The sequence below is a fragment of the Heloderma suspectum genome, chromosome 2 (assembly GCF_057233095.1).
Source record: "Heloderma suspectum isolate Gila_16-S chromosome 2, 16-S_ref, whole genome shotgun sequence".
NCBI classification, from domain to species: domain Eukaryota; kingdom Metazoa; phylum Chordata; class Lepidosauria; order Squamata; family Helodermatidae; genus Heloderma; species Heloderma suspectum.
In genome coordinates, this window is record NC_139459.1 from 99,058,164 (window position 1) to 99,074,420 (window position 16,257).

The 16,257-nt window shown below is 42.4% G+C and overlaps 1 protein-coding gene across 1 annotated transcript in view; it reads left to right on the forward strand.

Moving 5' to 3' along the window:
- Positions 1–16,257, forward strand: part of TRPM6 (transient receptor potential cation channel subfamily M member 6) — a 119,789-nt gene that overhangs the window by 42,698 nt on the left and 60,834 nt on the right. Inside the window, exons 15-20 of the mRNA XM_084829662.1 lie at positions 762–884; positions 3,286–3,566; positions 5,030–5,258; positions 10,512–10,667; positions 12,477–12,620; positions 13,744–13,872. Of these exons, the coding sequence (XP_084685788.1) occupies positions 762–884; positions 3,286–3,566; positions 5,030–5,258; positions 10,512–10,667; positions 12,477–12,620; positions 13,744–13,872 (1,062 nt within the window). The remainder of the gene's footprint in view (positions 1–761; positions 885–3,285; positions 3,567–5,029; positions 5,259–10,511; positions 10,668–12,476; positions 12,621–13,743; positions 13,873–16,257) is intronic.

Consider the following 16,257-nt stretch of genomic DNA (forward strand, 5'->3'; position numbering starts at 1 on the left):
AATAGTTTGCATTGTAGCACTACAAAAAATCAAATAAATTAAATAAATAGATGATAACAATGGTGCCCACAGCAAAGGATACGGTGAATGTGTGCTGAGCTGTGGTAGGCTCACCTGCCCACTAAGTCGCTACTTACGTCAAAACCGTGTCCCTTAAAGATGGAAGGGTAGCACTAAGGACACTAGTGTGAATGTAACATAGTGGGCTTTAGAGACACAAAATGCACACAATATTCCCTGATAGTGTGGAAAGTCAATTGCAGTTCTGCTTGTAGCTTACAGTGGAAGAGCTATGATTTATTAGCACAAATGCTCAAGTAAAAAAAGCATTTTCTTTCACCTGTAAACAACCATGAGTTGTAGACAATTATGAGTGCACAGTAAGAGTCACCACCCTCCCCTAACATACTGGTCTTTTTTCATTTGCAGCCTCTGCAACTGCATTTTATAAAACAAACAAAAGTTAGGGATAGGGATAAGAAGGACTGGGGGAAAACTAACCCTATTTCCAGGCCTTTGCATCCCTTCACAAACCCATCGCCCCCGCCCCCTGGCCCAGTCTATATCTCTAATGGATATAAACAGACACATCATATATTGTTTTGGTCCTTATTCTTTAACTCTTTAAGAAAATATAATTATGAACCTCTGAGTGTGAGAACGTTTTGGTGAAGATTGTCATGATCAGATTATAATGATGACCCAGCTCTATTTTTCTTTCTTTCTCTTTGTTTCATGTTTCCTGGCATCTTTGGAACCAGGGCATTGTTTCCAGCTTGGCACAGAACCTCTCTCTTAATCAGCATAATCAGATGGAGAGCAGAAGTGGATCTGCTGAGAACACCTTGCATTCCCAGTTTATCAGAACAGCACAGCCATACAAAGTACCCAGATTCTTTGTTTGCTCATTCAGTTAGTTAGAAGAGCACTTGATGGAAAAATCCTGTTTCATCACCCAGAGACTTTGTGCATGTGAGGGAGGCTGACTCAGTCATGTAATGAGAAGCCACCATGGGTGAATTTTCCCGCGGGGCTTCTTGTTCCCGTGGCGGCTGCCATTTTGATTATTCAAGACCCAGTAGGGGCATGCCATAGGTTGTCATTATGTGTGAACCCAGCAAGGGTGGGTTGTTGGGCTGGTTGACAAGCCACCCAGAACCCGTGGGCTGTTTTAGGGTTGCAAGTGGCTTGTTAACCACCCCAACAACCCACCCTCATCAGGTTCGCATGTAACAACAAGCTACGGCATGCCCCTGCTGCAATTTGAATATTTGAAATGGCTGGGGCCACTGCAGCGAGAAACCCCATGGGGAAATTTACCCAAAGTGGCTTCTCATTATGTGCAAACCAAGCTAAAGTAAAACACTTTCTCTTCGGGGCTTGAGTCAAGGTTGTATCAGACAAAGCCTGGAAAGTACAGTTGGCTATATTCCTCCTGGAGGCAATGACTCATTCTGTGTGGTGAGAGCCAGAGGAAGACTTCAAGCATTTGCTAAAGTCTGACCCTGGATGACTACAGATCAATGGGTCATCAATGCCACTTCAGTTGTGTATTCTTTATAGCATTTTCCAGAATCCTGAGGGTAGAGGTTTCTTCATTCTCCAATGTCCCACAATCCAAGGAAATACGTATGGATGTCCCATGCCATTCAATAGCTTCTCTAGATTTTGGTCATAGAAGGTTGTTCCTTTTCAAGAGAAGGGCCAAGTGACCTTCTCCTTCATTTTCCTCAAGAAGGGTGTTCGGCCCATTGTGGACCTGAAGAAAGTCAGCAAGCAATTGTTAAAGAAAAAGAAATTCAGATGGAGACTTTTTTGTTTTATCCTGGCCAACTCAGAGCAGCGATCATCTGACTTCAATAGATCTTACTCAAGGCCTGTCCTCACCAGCCCTTGTCATCATAGGTTTTGTTAGTTTTTCTAAGTGAACCAACAATTCCTTACTTCAGCTGTCCAGGGTCCTCACAACAATCATGATGGTCCTTGTGGCTCACCATTTTCAGAGGGGGATTCATGTCTGATTCTGACACCATGATACATTCTCCACCAGTTGCCATGGTGGACCTTTTTTTTTTAACAAGAGCTAGCACTTTTCTTCACAGAAATCCCCCATTTGAGAATGGTATCTGGAGAGTTTATGTCTTTAGAGAGGCAAACAGCTTTTTTATTCCTCACCAATAAGACATGGTAGATCTTCCAAGCTGTTAATCTTAGCAAAGTTGCTTGAATAATGGTGCTGGCCATGAACTCTGTACTGTAGGCCAGACTCCATGCCAGGCCTCTCCACCCTTCCTCTTGCAATTTCAGGTGGAGGTTGCAACAAGACAAAACCATTTAGTCTGAGTTCCCCTTTTGCTACGTGAGTTCCTGGTTCCGTGGATCTCACAGCCAGTACAAAGGATCTTAGGACTATTTTCCAGTTGTGAAAGGTGCAGAGGTTCTTCAACACTGGAAAGCGTCCTAACTCTATGACCCAATGAAATCAAGTCAACACCACCAGAAATACCATTTGCAATACAGGAATCTTCAGGAACAGAGACCACAAAGGTTCAATGTGGGGTTCTTTTGCACACTTATATGAAAGTAAGATGTATTGAACTCTATGGGATTTATTCCTGAATAAACATATATTCAGTCTGATGTGTCACTTGCCTCCAACATCAAGTTAGTACTATGGTATGCCTAGTTTAAATATGTAGGTATGCATTGGGATGTTGTTTGTTTTAATTGTGAGCATTCTTATTAAGGGTGGTTTGTACTTAAGTTATACTTCAGTTAATGCTGTCAGAGGTTGTTTCTGGGTGGAATCCAAATATTCATTATGATTTATGTTCTTTGTATATGTAGCAATAGCAATGTAGATGATGTCTGTCACTACATCTTTCTGTGCCCAGTTTTGAAGAATCCAAAGCAGAGGGGTTTTTTTTTTACAACTTTAATAGGGGCAGATATATTGGTCTATCACATGAAAAGTTTGTTGACAAATACTAATTTGCTCTGCAAAACTTGCTCTAGCTACCAAGAGAGAAAAGTTGACATTAATAATTACATTTTGTTAGTTAGGGAGTTTTGTGAATATTGTTTTATATGTTTTACAGTTCCTTTTGTGAATGTGTGATTCTCTGTGCATTGCAGTTGGCATTTTAATGGATTTTATGATCCTTTGTTTGATTATGGCGTATAGCCCCAAGGCACACAAACTTGAGCTGAATGGAGTAAAAAAATAATAGGATCAGACTGCTAGATGTCTAGTAACTTACCTAGATTTCATTTATTAACTTGCAGGAAAAATCAACTGTTCTTCATAAGTCCAGGAAGAAGCTCAAAGATGAATTTACTGTCTCTGATGACCAAGAGTCAGTTGGCTTTATTTACCCATATAATGATCTCTTGGTTTGGGCAGTGTTGATGAAAAGGCAGAAAATGGCCATGTTCTTCTGGCAGCATGGAAAGGAAGCTATGGTCAAAGCGGTGGTAGCTTGCAAACTCTACAGAGCCATGGCACGTGAAGCCAAGGAAAGTAACATGGAGGACGATATATCAGAAGAATTGAAGAAGTATTCAAAGTAGGAGTTCTCCCTTCACTTCAGATAATAAAGATCTACAGTGCTTAGAATGGTTAGACATTTTTCTCTCCATCAACTAAGACTGTATAACACTATGGCTGGTAAGAGCTGAGGGATGGCCTTTGGTTTTGCAAGAAAAGGAGGCATTTTTTTTTTTAAAGGACCAGGTTGATCTGAAATATAAATTAACCAAAGGGCTTACATTTCCCCACTATAATGAAAATAAAATTATATGATGAAAAGCATACTTGACACTGAGAACCCACTATGCCAAATTAATGTTGAATTTCTGTGTGATTCCTATGTTTAGTGTTGTAGTTTCAATAATTTAGTTACTGAAGTTCATTACTCCTACTTTATCAGGTAACTTATTCATATGATCATCTACTTCCACTGCTAGGATACTCAGATCTATCATCTTTTCATCTGTAGGGCACAGAAAGAAAAGGCAATGATTTTAACCATAACTGCTCTTTTAAAAGACATATGCTACCTTTTGTAGTAATATGAAACATTTCCAAAAAGGATCTAAAATGCTCTCTAGTTTATGAATACAGCCCACTAAAATCAGTGGAATTTTTGTCATAGACATTTTATATTTTTATATGAATTCTTTGTGTCTTACAACATTATATAATGTTGTAGAGAGCTTCGGCTATTGGGCGGTATAGAAATTAAATAAATAAATAAATAAATAAATTTGCACAAATGTTGATGAATGAATATTATGAGTTATTTATGCAATATTACATTATTTATATTCAATATTTTTGATATCCATATTTAAATATCTTTTGTTTTAGTGCCCTTGAGTAAGATCCATAATGCATTGGCCATTCTTCATAAAATAAAATATTACTTTCTAGCACCAGCCTGAGATCCACCTCTTCCTTCACTCTCACTCAACAATTCCTATTCGTTTAATCGGATGGAATTCACAGAATCTGGTAGATATTTTAGGCTGCAATTGAGACACACTTCTGAGAGAGAAAGCCCCACTGAACATAGCAGAGCTATGAGCAGACATGCATAGGATTGCACCACAAGCTGTTCAGCAGGTTCCATATCAATGGAGCCCCAAATCCACCAAAATGAATGTCCTAGAAACAAATGGGTTGCTGGTGATACTGTAGTGTTCAACCACATACAAGAATCCTAGCAAAATAGAAAGGTCTGGGCCTGTGATTAGGAGAAGAATTTTTGCATCACCAGAAGAGTTTTCAATGTGATGAGCATGAATGGGAAACAGTAGGGAAAAGATAATGTTGTATATGGCTGCCCGCCTAAGCACACTTTACTTGGAGTAATTCCCATTGAAGTCGACGTTTAGGATCAGGCTGTTCATATGACAAGATCTTTATACAAGTCATATTGCCTGCTGTGGTTAGGTTTGCTCAGTCAGTACTCTAAAATAGCAATATCTCGCTCTCCATCCCCCGCCCCATTTTCTTTTGCCGTCGTAGTGAGTTTGGGCAGCTTGCTCTAGATGTCCTGGATAATGCATTCAGACAAAATGAGCAGATGGCCATGAAGCTGCTGACGTATGAGCTGAAGAATTGGAGTAACTCAACATGCCTGAAGCTGGCTGTGTCAGTGGGTTTGCGACCCTTTGTGTCTCACACATGCACACAGATGCTGTTGACTGATATGTGGATGGGACGGCTGAAAATGCGGAAAAACTCCTGGTTTAAGGTAAAAGATCCTTTTGGTAGCCCTTCATCAAAATAGTTAGAAGGTACTTCTTTGGCTTTGTGCTGCTGGGTTGTTTGATTGTCTTACAGTGTGACTGCATGAGGGTGCCTCTCGTTCCAGTTCAGTGGGTTTTTTGTTATTGACTGAGACGTCCTTCCTAACAGGAGATCAGGCATGGCATGGGAGTCCTTGTCAGCAGTGGTGTAGTGGAGCCAGGACTAGCAGTGATGTAGTGCTGGCAGTTATTTATTAGCAAGGACTCTGATATCGTCTGCCACCCCTTCAGACTTCCCTTTTCCCTCTGGACTTAGCTACAGTTCTCACAGTAGCTGGGAGAGAGTGAATGTTCTCAGCAACAGTATCTTGTTCCTTGTTGTAAAGAGAAGTATTTTGGAGTGCCTTGGTCTTGAAAGGACAATTAAGAACCATTAGCTTTACAAAAGACCTGCTCCCAGTAGAGATGAAAACTGCTAGAACTGGTTTGATGATACAAATAATCACAGCTGCCTGCATTTTTGGCCTCTCCTTGGGGGTGTCGCTATGGGGACTGTCGTGATGACTGCCTGTACTTCAAAACTGATCACTATTCCACTGCTTGTTGGCATCATAACTTTGATCACACAGAGTGTAGTGAAGCCTTTCCTAACCTGGTGCCCTCCAGATGTTTTGGACTACATACCCCATCATCCCTGACCATTGGCCATGCTGGCTGGGGCTTGGGGATTTGTAATCCAAAACCTCCAGAGGGCACCAGGTTGGGGAAGGCTAGTGTAGTATGCGCTATTTTCCTAGGGCACAAATACGTTTTGTTTTCCCCATAGTAGGTTGACTATGTTGATGCATGGACAGATGTTCCCCTGGTTCATCCACTACAGCTAGCAGCAATTGCTGTGAGTGCTACAGCACTTTCCCCATAACTGCTTTCAGCTCTATCTGTGATTGTTAGCTGAGGATGCTCATTATGATCAAAACTTGTGTGACAAGCCTGTTGAGCTTGGGCCAAATGATGCATTCTTCCAAACGTTTTGGTGTAGTTCAGCCTGTTATTCTTCTTTACTTTCATTTAAGTGTGTGCAGTCCCAATCTGAATCAGGACCGTGGTGCTTTGGGAGAGGAGGGTTTAAGTTGGTTTAAGTATACTAACTATGCCCTTATCTGGACAGAGATAGCCTAGCTACAGTTATCCATGCTCTGATAACTTCTCATCTGGATTACTGCAATGTGTTATACATGGGGCTGCCTTTGAAAACGGACCAGAAACTTCAGCTGGTCCAAAATAGGGCAGCTTAACAGATTAACAGGGACTGGCCAGCGAGCTCATATTACACCAGTACTTTTGCAGTTGCGCTGGCTGCCAGTCCATTTCTGGGCCTGATTCAAAGTGCTGGTATTAACATTTAAAGCCCTTAACGGCTTGGGGCCAGGTTATCTGAAGGATCGCCTCCTCCCATGTGTGCCTGCCCAGACCTTAAGATCATTCTCAGTGGCCCTTCTCCCTGAGCCCTTGCCAAAGAAAGTGAGTTGGGTGGCTACTAGGAAGAGGACTTTTTCTGCTGTGGCACCCCGGCTGTGGAATGAGCTCCCTAGTGAGGTTCGCCTGGCACCTACATTGTATTCCTTTCGGCGCGAGGTGAAGACCTTATTTTCCCAGGCATTTTAGCTTTCTAGACTTTTAGCTTTGCTGTTTTAAATGTGTATTTAAAATCCCTGCACTGCTGCTAGGTTTTGTTGTGGTTGTATTGTTATATTGTGGTTTTAATGTTCTATATATTTTATATTGTTTTATTGTGTGCTGTTTGGTTTTAATTTTTGTGAACTGCCCAGAGAGCTTCAGCTATTGGGCGGTATAGAAATGAAATGAAATAAATAAATAAGTGTCCCCCCACTCAGTTTTCCTTGAAATAATCCTCCCCCCCAGTGTTAAAAAAGAAGTCTGAATTGATTCCAACCCTCCTCTCCTGAAGCACCACGCCCCTATCTGGATCAGGACCACACATGCTCACACAATAATAATGAGAAACAGCAGGCTGAATTAAACCAATGCAATTAGTGGAATGTATAGTTTGGCCCCTAGTGGTAGACAGCAGCTCTATGGAGCTCAGGTTCTTGTAACAAACTGTGTCATCTCTGGTCATGAGAAGAAAAAGGGAGGATGGAAACTCCACGTAATCCTTCTGCCACACAACAAACAAGTGGGTGAGTATTATATGGAGAAGGGATGTTGTGAGGGTGAGGCCCAAGAAATCAGCTATACCTGGAGCTCTGACAAGGCACTCCTTCCTGTTTCTCAAGTATGAAGCAGTTTATTATCTCTTCCAAAGCATTTATGTCTAGGACTGCTGTGGGGAAGGCAATGTACTGTACGCTCTTGTAGCCAATTAAAGAAAATTCTGCTTTACAATCCCACAGAAGTACCTTGGCTCCTTTTCTGCCAAAACAAACACAGATTAACAGACTCTTACATTTGATTGGATCCTAATCACTTTCAAAGTCATCATTGGCTACTGCATTTTGCTCACTTGTCCTAGTGTGTAGCAAGGAGACATGAATTCAGAACTGTTTTCTTTCCCAAGCAATAGTGTGCAACAGGCTTCCTCTGGGCCTGTTTTGCTGGGGCTGGTTCCATCTTCCATCATGATCTTTTTTACAGATTTGAGAGAGAAAAAGTGGAAGCAGCACTAAATACAGTCAGTGGCTTTTGGACTCTCCCGTCTACTTGAAGATAAGAAACGAGCATGGGGGAGGAAGAACCAGTACTAAATGTGCATCATATAGGCTAACCATATTTCCTTGAGACAAAAATGGGATATTGGGATGACAAAAACGGGACGGGGTTATGTAATATTCCACTGTAATAAAAAAAATAGCTAACACCCTGTTGAACCGAAATATGAGTTTGAAAAGTCCGAATCAGACTGAATGTAGGGCAGAAAGAATCTCAGTGGGCAGAACGATGGTAGAAATAACAGTAAGACTCACCCTCCTGGCTCCCACACGCTGAATGGGGCATAGCGACTGCCTCTTGAATTCCTCACCGCCCACTGCAGACAAGCCAGGGGGCGGTGTCTGATCATTGCTAGCTCAAGAAGCCTGGCCCTGACTGGATAAAGTCAACGGAACTTCCTCTTTCGTCACACTAGTAGTTTTACTGCACGCATTGATTAGCATAGGGCCTTATGATAAATGCGTTCAGTTTTTTACAAAAAACTAAAAACGGGACAAAATTGATATTTATATTAAAACGATGGGATGGTCGGGAAATATGAAAAAAACGGTACTGTCCCATTTAAAATGGTACGTATGGTCAGCCTAAGAAAGAACATGGGGGCGGGGAGCAGCGGGAAGAGGGAGAGGAACTGATTCTCTGTGTGTAATTTTATGGCAGAGTGGGTGGGTGGGCTAGTGTAATGTACTAGAAGATCAGATCAGATTTATTTGTATATAGTCATCAGACCGTTACAAAATATTTAACAAAAGATATAAGCATCCGTAGACAGATAACATATTTACATAAAGTTAACACAAACCCAGATCCTATAGAATAAACTTCAAATTCTGGATCTCTAGTTGAAATACATAAAATTACACAAACCTGTATAAAATTATATAAGATCAATCATGAAGTTAAAGTTCTGAATCCCCCTGACAAGGTATAGCATTCTCCTTCGAGAATTTTTCCGTAATAGCAAATAATGTAGATTAAAAATATACACATTCTTTGCAGTTAGATACCTATCCTGCCCTCAAAAAAAGCTGGATTACAGAACTAGCTGTTCACTGCACTGGCTGAGTCAGGCCCAGAGTGAAAAGATTTGGGAGCGCCACCCTGATCCTCGCCAGTAGTAGAGGGTGTGTTCTGCCATGATTGGTGGTGGAGGAGTTAAGTGACTAGTTCCATCTGGAGCCAGCGTAAGAGTGGGGATATTCCTAAATTTTGCCCCAGTGGAGATCCCAGGAAGTTAGTACAGTTGCTGGCTCAGGCAAAAGCCTTTTTGGAGCCCCAAGAAGGGGGTGAGTCCAACCCTCCCCCAAGTACTCTGCCATCTGGAGTGGCCAATGGATAATGTCACCACCCACTGGATTGCACTGGACACACTATGCAAGCATCTGAGATGGCTCCCTAGAGTATCTCCAGAGCACTTGAGGAGGCTTCCTTCACTGCCACTCCAGACTAATGGCTGCTATCACATCTTGTGGCTGTGAATACCATGAGTTACATCTACACTGTCTGAAGAACTAGTAGCATGTGCAGCATAGCTTTGTGAAGCTGCTGCTGTTTGTTTTTCCTTCTGTCTGCAAACCACAGAAGTTGTGGGGAGGGAGACGGGGAAGAGAAACACATAGCACAGCAGACCATGGCATTGCAGCAAACACTGGGCCAGGAGTGGTATTTTTTTAGAAGGGGAAATGGTTGGGGAGGGGGTTTGCTTCTTTGGGGCTTAGGGCCTCACCTCTCCCTTGTATCCAGTTTGTGGTCTTGGGCAAGTCACTTCTCTCCATCTGGTTCAACATTCTGTTTTCAAAAGCAGCCAGTATTGAAAGCATCTGGGAAGCTTAGAACTGGGGCACGAGTGAAGCAGAATTCCCTGGCTGTTTTTCACCAGGCAAATGGTGGCACCACCTGGTATACAAAGGAACTCCACCTCTGACCATTTAAGGGAGCCTTCCCCAACCTGGTGCCTTCCAGATACATTGGACTACAGCTCCCAGAAGCCCCCAGCTAGCCCTGCTGGGCATTATGTAAGGCTGAAGTAAGGTCAATTTAGCCATGCAATTAGGAATTGCATGAATGGCTTTTAAAAAGGCAATTCCAGGTGTGAGGGCCTGATCCAGACCATGACCCTGGCATGGGGTAGAAGTGTCAGATCCCATAATCCAGATCATAATGAGAGGCAAAGGGTTAAAGTCCCCCGTAATCCTCAAACTATGGTCCTAAACCAGATTGGCCCTCCTGCGCCTGCTACTTACTTTTAAAATGTCATTCATGCTAAATTGCAGAATGGTGCCTCCTCTGCTTTGGCCCCAATAGGAGGGGCTTCCTTTTTCAGAGCTGGGCTGGAACAGTTTGCAGCAGCTTCGGGTAGTGAAACAGCAGGAAATTATGGCAGGTGTGCCTCGGCAGGGTGGGACTCGTAGCACCTTCTGGTTTCAGAGGCGTCAGTTGCTGCTGCTGTCTAGTGCATCATCAGTACTACATGAAGGCGGAATAATTATACTGAATCGATTTTTGGTAACCACATCATGCTGTTCTAGGTGATTCTAAGTATTCTTCTGCCTCCCACCATCTTGATGCTGGAGTTTAAAAGCAAGGCTGAGATGTCGCATGTGCCTCAATCACAGGAGTGCCATCAGTTCACGTGGTATTATGGCGATCCTAGCATCTCCAGTGTTAAAGATGACCTTTCCTTGGTTAGTATGGTACCAGGTGTAATTTTACTAAGTGTGGGCAATATCAGGGCTTTTACTGCTAAATGTTTTATTTGAACTGTTGTGTATACCAGAAGAACTCAAAGCTGGAGATTCCAATACTGTTAAATGTGGCTAAAGCTTTCTTTATCTTTAATATATATCATTTGACGTTACAAAATTGCAAGTTGGGCCTGCAACAAGATGTTGCAGCATGGAGTGCTCTTGCTCACAGTTTTAGACTGGTAGCCCTCTTGCAGGGTTCTATCCGAGGGTAGCCAACCTGGCGCCCTCCAGATGTCGTTGCACTACAGCTCCCACAATCCCACACTGGTTGGGCCTTATGGAAGTTCTAGTCCAAAACAACTGGAGGGCACCAGGTTGCCTCCAGTGCTCTATTCTATTCCCCCCTTGCGAGTCAGTCAGTATCCCGTGCCCACTGAGCATGTTCAGTCCTCATTAGGCTGCTTGGGGAGCTCCCCCATCGGGCTTTCCTCTTCACCTTAGGTTATTTTTCTCCTAAAGATTTATTGTGCTTCTGCAAATCTTGGGTTTCCTCCAAGCTTGCTGATAATTTTATTTTGTGTGTGGATGGTGCTGTTTTAACTACATAAGGATCTTCACTCAGAATTTCACTATTAGCATATAAGATTGACACTTCTATGAGATCTAGAAACTTTTTGTAAGAAGTAAGCTTGAAATCCTGCTAATCTGACTGCTTATGGACATCTCTACTACAGAATATTCTCAGAAGCACCATGGACATTGTAGGTACCAGTACTAGGAACATAAGAATCTCCCTTATACCAGGGCAGACCCTTGATCTGTCTAATTCAATATTGCCTACAATGACTGGCGGCAGCTCTCCAGGGTTTCAGAAACGGGTCTTTCCCAGCCCTACGTGGAGATGCTAGGTACTGGATATGGGACCTTTTGCATGCAAAGCTTGTGCTCTATCACTGAGCTACAGCCCTTTCCCAACTGGCCCTTCCCTTGGAATGGGAAGCTAGAAGAAAAAATTGCTTTGGATTTTGGGTTCAGAAAAATGCATATCCTCTGTAGCATCATGCTAACACAGTCAGCTTGATGAGAATATCTGCCATTTTCCAACTGCTGTGCTACACTAAAGGGAGGTTATAATTATGTACCCAACAAATGGTGTTTTTTTCACCCTTTTCACCTGTGTCAGTGGAACTGGTGGGCTCAGGATCCAATGGATCCAAGACCTCTTTTGATCTACACCCAATATGCCCTCTTTCCCCTGCTCTCACCACCGGAGCACTGACAGTGGAGGATGGATGACAGCAGAAGTTTCCTCTGCCACAGCAAGGAAGACTCCAAGGGCAGACCTGCCTCTCCACCTGCGGAGAAAGACATCCACAGCATCTTACAGCGCCTTAGCTGCCATTCCTGGGTACTCTGGACATGTCTGCAGTCTTCCATTTTTTAAAGAAACCTTGAAGAATCACTCAGGGCTTAGTGTTTAATTCCTTTTCCTAATTAAAAGACCTTAGAACTGAATAAGGCCTTCTGATTACAAGCTTAGAACACTAATCTCAATATTAGCTTTTATAATTATCGTTTAAGCTTGAAAGCTAAACTCATTGTATAGTTTATTGTAAATAATGAGCTCCTCTTAGTTTGTGAATGGAAAATATTAATTTTTCTTTTGTTTTATACAACACAGTGTGTCCCAACAAGTTGTTGTTCCAGTTTTCTCTTCCTTTTTGCTTATTTACATAAGATGGATAATAGAATTTTGTTTATCTAGCTGGCTGACCGCTAACAAGAACATCTTATTTCTTTATAAAGGGCAATTATGATTTAGAGAAAGGAGTTGAAAAAAAAGATGAAAGCCCGACTTTTCCTATCAGTAATGAGCAGGGAAGCCTTCCGCGGACTAGGAAAGTCTATGAATTCTACAGCGCCCCAATTGTCAAGTTCTGGTTTCACACGGTCAGTCACTGTTGATATTGTAAATGTTTTCACTCATATGCTAATTAAAATATAGATAACATATCCACTCCACTTACCACTGAAGTGGAGCCACTTTAGCAGAGCATGAGAAACCAATGAAATTAACGTTAGCATTTTAAGAAATTTCTTTAAATATCTGTTTTCAGTTTTCTAGTGGCCAGTTCTTCTTTTGATTAAATTAAAGATCTAATTTGGAAAGGTGGTATTCAAAACAGGAGAGGTGGTTCTGAAAGGTATTCAAATATTTGACTTCAGATGCTTGAGAATGTTGCATTAATAAGATAAGGCGTCTGTTCAATGACACAGTGCCTGGATGTTGTTTGGTTGACTTGAGTGGCTGGCCAAATATTGTTATCTGTCATAGGCTTCCACAAGAGATCAGTGTTTCCAGGTTTGGGGGATCCCTTGGAAAGATGTCTTCAGTGGCCTCCCCTCAGTATTGCTGCCTGTGGTGTTGCTGGTGGTGGTTGCTCCTCCTCCTATCCATTTACTTACCAGACATTTGGCAAGCCAACAGATAGCTAGGAGTGGTGAACAGTAGCAGCTAGCAGGCCCAATCCTCACCCGGCCTCCAAGATGAGAGGGCAGACAAGTGAACAGGTGATGGAAACTGCCTCTGCTCCTCAATACCAGGTCTAATTCTCCTGTCTGCCCATCTGAGGAGAATGAACACAGCAAGGAGTAGCCATCTTGGGTGCTTCTAAGAGTGGTCCTACAAAATATGTTCAGTTACATAATCTTTATTCTTTAGCTTTCTTCATAGGGCTGATTCGCACAATACTTTCTCACCCACACAAGCTCCTCCATGGAGTCAGGCTTCTTCATACAACTGTAATATGTGAACATGGAACTCATGGGTCTTAACCATGAAAACTCCTGCAGTCTTGGAAGCAAAATTTTCTGCTCTCTTGAATGCCAGATGTTGCTGTACTCAACATCTATGAGTTTCTGACTCGCTTGCTTTTGTTACTCATGCATACCCACACTGAAGAGTTCACATAAGTGGTGGTGGTGGAAGGAATATTGTGTTGTGCAAACTGTTTGTTTCTATTTTTTCTTGCAACTGTCTGTTTATATGGAATATGTATGGTGTATTCTTCAGATGGCCTATTTAGCTTTTCTCATGCTATTCACTTATACTGTCTTGGTGGAGATGAAACCAACACCCAGTGTGCAAGAATGGCTTGTGATCATCTACATTTTCACCACTTCCATCGAGAAAGTCAGAGAGGTAGGATCTTTATTTCATTCTGATTTTGCTGCAGTCTATTTCTATGGTAGGACTGCACCTACAATTATATTTAGGGTATACAAGGAGAAAGGAGTCACCATTAATTTTAATCAACTTAAAATTCTCATTAAAAATTAGAACTGCATTTTTTCAAAAATAGGGGACTGAATAACACTGAAACAGAGTGTTGGGTAAGGAGCTTTTCAAAAATCCTTTTACTTTTTAGGTACCATATGCATTTAAATGTAGAAATGTACATCGAATTTAATCTGTTCGATGTTCGTTTGCAGTTCTTTTCTGCAGTCTTGTTGTTGCAAAGTCTTTTTCATTTTGATTCCTTAGACTTTAAAGAAATTATTAAGAGGGTTTAGTAAGGCTTCTATTTGGTAGTTACAGGACATTCTGACGTTTCTCATTCAGATGTGATAGCTTCCTGTATCTGTTGGGGTTTTTCCAGGTGATAAAGCCTGCGATTTTATCCTCGACAGTAAACTTGAATTAGACCCAGTTCAGCAGCAGTAGCACAATACTCCTTCTCACTGTAATGAATGGGAGACAGGATAACCTTGCTATGGAGGAACAGCCAAGCGTCTATGGCAACCCTTAGCGGATGCCTTCCCCAGTCGGGAACGTTCCAGATGTTTTGAACTACAGCTCCCAGAATTCGTAACCATTAGCCATGTAACTATGAGACTATTCTTTTATGAAGCAATTACTTAACTCATGTACTGGTCCTGGTCTACTGAATAAAGTTCTGCAGGACAATGTGTCTTAGACATGCTTAATTAATTTCTCAGGAGTTTGCTGTGTGCAACCCTGGCAACATTTTTTCTTTAGATTGTATCAAGTTATTGCTGTACCCTCAGGCCTTTCATTTCTTTTAAATACTGTTATTTCTGACAATAGCATCATTCAGATCAATTGGACTGTTATACATAAAGTTATTTATACATGCCTCCCCCCCCCCCAAGGCCTGGAGGCTAACATTTTAACATCACTCTTTCATTCGTTGCTTATCAGTGTGATCATAGCAGTGTATAATTGTACTCTGTCGTATAATGTGTAAGAACCTTGTTTATGGCCTTCCAAAGGTTCTCATTCCCAATTTGCTTAGCAATGCTGAAAAAACCCTTTGGGGCACTCTTATTGTTCAAGGAAGAAACATGACATTTTCCACCTTCCTAATTTTGAAAAACTCCCTTTCAGGATCAGTATGCCCTTGATAAATGATAAAGATTTGTTCTCTTCTGTTTGTACCAAAGTAAAACTAATTTATTATTTTACTTACAAGAGCTGTTTTGCTTTTTTCCATGCCTCCTGGGGCTTATGTAATATTCATTGTCATCCACAACTTTATCTTTCCATTTCAGCAAAACCCAAGTTTATTTAAACACACACACTTAGCAATTGTACCCCTGCACTCACTTTAGTGGAATAATAAACAAACAGAAACAGAAGTATGTTTCAGTAGAAAGAGCAGAGATGAATTTAGAGTACAGTGTCTTTGAGGAGCAGCTGAATGATTCATTTTCAACTTTAACAAACCACAAGAATACAGCATGTGCTTTGCAATATGAAAAGCTAAACCTTGGTTTTTGTTGTACTGTTTGTATGTCCTGGAAATGTGGGGCCAACCAGAGATTTCCCTGTCTCCTGATTTCCTATCTCCAACTTGCACCCCAGTTGGCTTAATATTAATTTAGGGAGCAATCCTATCGCCGCTAGTCAGTGGCTAGACGGCCATAGGATACATCGGTTTCCAGGAACCAATCTCCGAGCCTACGATCCGAGGTTGGTTCCCTGAGAACTGACCTTCCTCCCCTCCTGCGCTGTCTCTCAGGCAGCTTTGAATGGCCCTGTGCTCCAAAGAGGAGCATGGACCAGCAAAAATGGAGCATTCCTGGGGGTGTTCAGGGCGGGGAATGTGGAGATGCTGGAATGACACATCCTATGTGTTGTCCAGCAGCCACTTCCCCCACTCCACCTTCCCATGGCTAGACAGCCGAAATCGGCTGTCTAGCCACAAATGCAGGGTGGCTGAAGCACGGAGGGAACGATCCCCTCTGCCTTTCACCTGCCCTGGATTGGATAGGCAGTCGCCTTTGAGTTTGGAGGTGGCTGCCTATCCCAGTAGGATTGCGCCCTCCATTAATATTAAATAGGGATGTCAGGGAATTCCGCCACGGATCTCGGTGAGGCCTAATGCCAGTGCATTTGGCCCCCCGAAATCCATGGCAGAATGAAGGCCCCCCCCCCCCCGCGAAATGGGCCCGGAACGGAGCACCTACCTGCTGCTGTCCGCGCTGATTTGCGAATGGCTGCTGTTTCTGCGGCCGCCCTTCGCTTCTGCCATGTAGCCATGATAGGCTAAGTAAATACTTACGT